We start from the raw sequence: 3,073 nt of genomic DNA on the forward strand, positions 1-3,073 counted from the left end.
ACTAGGCTAAGCTTAGGTCGGGGGCCAACTTGCTTATTAGATGGAATAAGAGTGATCTATTCACAATGGGATGCTTGTCATCAGATTTGTGCGAAGTTTGGTCAAACTTGGATGCCCCTCGAAGTAGCTTCCATCCTCAACCTCTCTCCTTAAAATTTGAATCCATGACCAAGCCGAGAATAAACCCTATCCAAACCAAACCAACCCTATCTTATAAATTATTGAAAAGTTTAAATACAATTAAATAAATAAATATGTCACCTCGAAAATATTAATAAATTTAATTCAAAATAAAAATAATAATAAAAATGAACCCAATTTCATTTAATCCCATTTAAATTTAATTTAAATTTAATATTCATTCCTCTGCGTGCACAATAAATCTTAATGAAAATGGAGTTTCTATAATTAGGCCCTCTAAAGGGATTTTGGTACGGTGAGTTCAAATTTAATGGGACACGCCCCATCGCTTCACCGCTGGTAAATCGCTCACCGTATTTAAAGCAAATCCAATTTACGGTTGAGATCAAACGGAGGCCATCGATCCGTGCCGCGCTCCACCAACCAATAGAAAAATAGGTCTCTCCCTTTATAAGATCCCGATAGTACATCTCAAGTCATACGTCTGGTTATTGGTCGAGCATTGATTTGAGCAGGATATTTGCCATTTGTGAAATTCGAATTCGAGTCAGCAATGGCGCCCAAGGGAGAGAAGAAACCCGCGGAGAAGAAACCCGTCGCAGAGAAGGCTCCTGCAGAGAAGAAGCCCGCTCCCAAGGCCGAGAAGAAGCTGCCCAAAGAGAGCGGAGAGAAGAAGGGTAAGAAGAAGCATAAGAAGAGTGTGGAGACCTACAAGATCTATATCTTCAAGGTTCTCAAGCAGGTTCACCCTGATGTTGGTATTTCCAGTAAGGCCATGGGAATCATGAACAGCTTCATCAATGATATTTTTGAGAAATTGGCAAGCGAGGCATCGAAACTCGCCCGCTACAATAAGAAGCCCACGATCACCTCTCGGGAGATTCAGACTGCTGTAAGACTTGCCCTTCCAGGGGAGCTCGCCAAACACGCCGTCTCAGAGGGCACCAAGGCTGTGACCAAATTTACCAGTGCTTAAATTGGGTATTCTCTGAATCAAATTTAATGGTGTCTTTTGACACCTCCTGTACTATGGACATATTTATTCTCTTTGTGGAAATAAGCTCATTTGTAAATATATATTTTTCTTGGGGCTGTATGTGATGGCTTTCTAATATATTGATCTGTTTGTTTGCTTATAAATTACTTTGTCTTTGTGGAATCCGAGGGGTAGTTGATACATTCTTTGAAAAGCTTTTGCCCTTTTGGGTCGAAAAGCAAGTTAATTAGATTTCAAAATGTACTCGTGCACTGTGATTTCTTTATTTGCAATGTAATCCTCCATTTTGGAGATGGTGTTCGAATTTGGTCTGAAAAGTAACAGATATTGTCAATTGTAAATAGATGATGTTGGGGTTTGGCCTGAAAAGTAACAATTGTTGATTGTAAGTGTTGGTATATTGCTGTGATTTGGGATAAAAAGCATTAAACCTGCATCACCTCTGTTAATTAAGACTTATTAATTTTGGATATTTTGGGGTCGTTAGCTTTCTAAATCTATCATTACAATAAACCTTCAGTTCCATCTTCAGCCTTCGTTGATGCAAAATTTTCGGTAGCTTTCAAAATTAATTATGGATATTTTGGGTTGTTACCTTTCAAAACCTATCAATACACAGAATCTTCAGCCTCCATTGGTGCAAAATTGAGGTTGTTAGCTTTCAAAATGTAGCAATGCAAATTGTTGGATACATCCATGCATCCAGTTTCCAGCAGGGTACCTTGCACACAGCAGGGTACTTTGATGGTGCAGCATAGGCTGAGATATCTGGTTGTGGTGCTTTCTTTAGGATCTGTGACAGAAAGTAATATAAGATACATTGACATGGTGGCACAGGCACTAGCCTGCTCGCTGAAATCTTGGTTTGTGATATGAGGATTCAAAGTCCATTGTTGGCAACTTGCTGGGAAAATTACTCTTTTCTTCTCTCAGTTTGATGGATGGTGTAATCACATTCATTTCTAAAATCTTATAATTGCATCACCTTTCACCGTATTTACAGAAAATCAAACACTAGCAAATACATTGTCCAAACTGGGTCTTAAAAAGACTGCAAGATACATGCACTTTCAGTACTTCAGGCAACAAAGTTATTTGGGCCAGTTCCCTACAACACTTTCAGTACTTTAGGCAACAAAGTTATTTGGGCCAGTTCCCTACAACTTCCATAGGTTTTCATGGTTTTCAATGCGCATCATATTTGATGAATTTTTGAGCATTCAGGGCACTGTTATGTAGCCCTAATATCGGTTAATTTTCTGCACTTTTATTGTTAGCCTTGTAGTTTAATTTTTTGTTCAAATTTCTATTGCCAATGTCAAATTTCTTCAAAATTTGTTATTGCTTCCACAGGTTGAAGGTTGCCTTATTTCCAAGTCCCCTGGAGGCCTTATTTCATTTATTATTATTATTATTATTTTTTTCGTGTCAGAGTTGGATTTCTATTAGAGGAGGAAGTCCATGACATATTCATCCGGATATTCCGTTTCTAAGCAAAGTCTTAAATAATCATATTCAACAAATTCAAATCTAACCACCATCTTACCAGTGTAGTCAAACGAAGTTCTAAAGGTGTTGATCAGATGCAAAAATATTTTGCCGAGCGAGTAAAAAATACAAGTCCAAAAAGCAAGAATGTAGCATCATATAAAGGAGTCCTGAAGCTAAAAGAGAACATAAGGCAATCTCACCCTCTTCCAGCACTGCATGTTCACTTCTAAGCGTGTAATGTAATATACTTTGGGGTTGCCAACAAACTTTTCTTCGATAAACTATCAACCACGTTGTTTAATTCCCCGTAAACATGCTTGAATGAGATGTTAGCGAAACATTGTTTTAACATCTTAATGCGATCGAACCAGTTGACCAGATTGGTTGGCCAAAAAGGTTGATCTCCCAATGACCCTATCAATAATGGATTTGGAGTCTCCATAG

The 3,073-nt window shown here is 38.2% G+C and overlaps 1 protein-coding gene across 1 annotated transcript; it reads left to right on the plus strand.

Moving 5' to 3' along the window:
• The first annotated feature begins 605 nt into the window (after nucleotides 1-605).
• LOC149147393 (histone H2B.4-like) lies at nucleotides 606-1,429 on the plus strand. The gene has a single exon (XM_089439163.1). The coding sequence runs from the start codon at nucleotides 695-697 to the stop codon at nucleotides 1,115-1,117; it is 423 nt and encodes a 140-aa protein (XP_089295289.1). The 5' UTR covers nucleotides 606-694; the 3' UTR covers nucleotides 1,118-1,429.
• Nucleotides 1,430-3,073: the final 1,644 nt, after the last annotated feature.

Source organism: Pinus tabuliformis, chromosome 9, assembly GCF_031772625.1.
Source record: "Pinus tabuliformis cultivar Carrire ecotype Pingquan chromosome 9, CPIR1, whole genome shotgun sequence".
NCBI lineage: Eukaryota > Viridiplantae > Streptophyta > Pinopsida > Pinales > Pinaceae > Pinus > Pinus tabuliformis.

Excerpts from the sequence above, each read along its gene's own strand:
- LOC149147393 (XM_089439163.1), top strand. The coding sequence starts at position 695 with ATGGCGCCCAAGGGAGAGAAGAAACCCGCGGAGAAGAAACCCGTCGCA.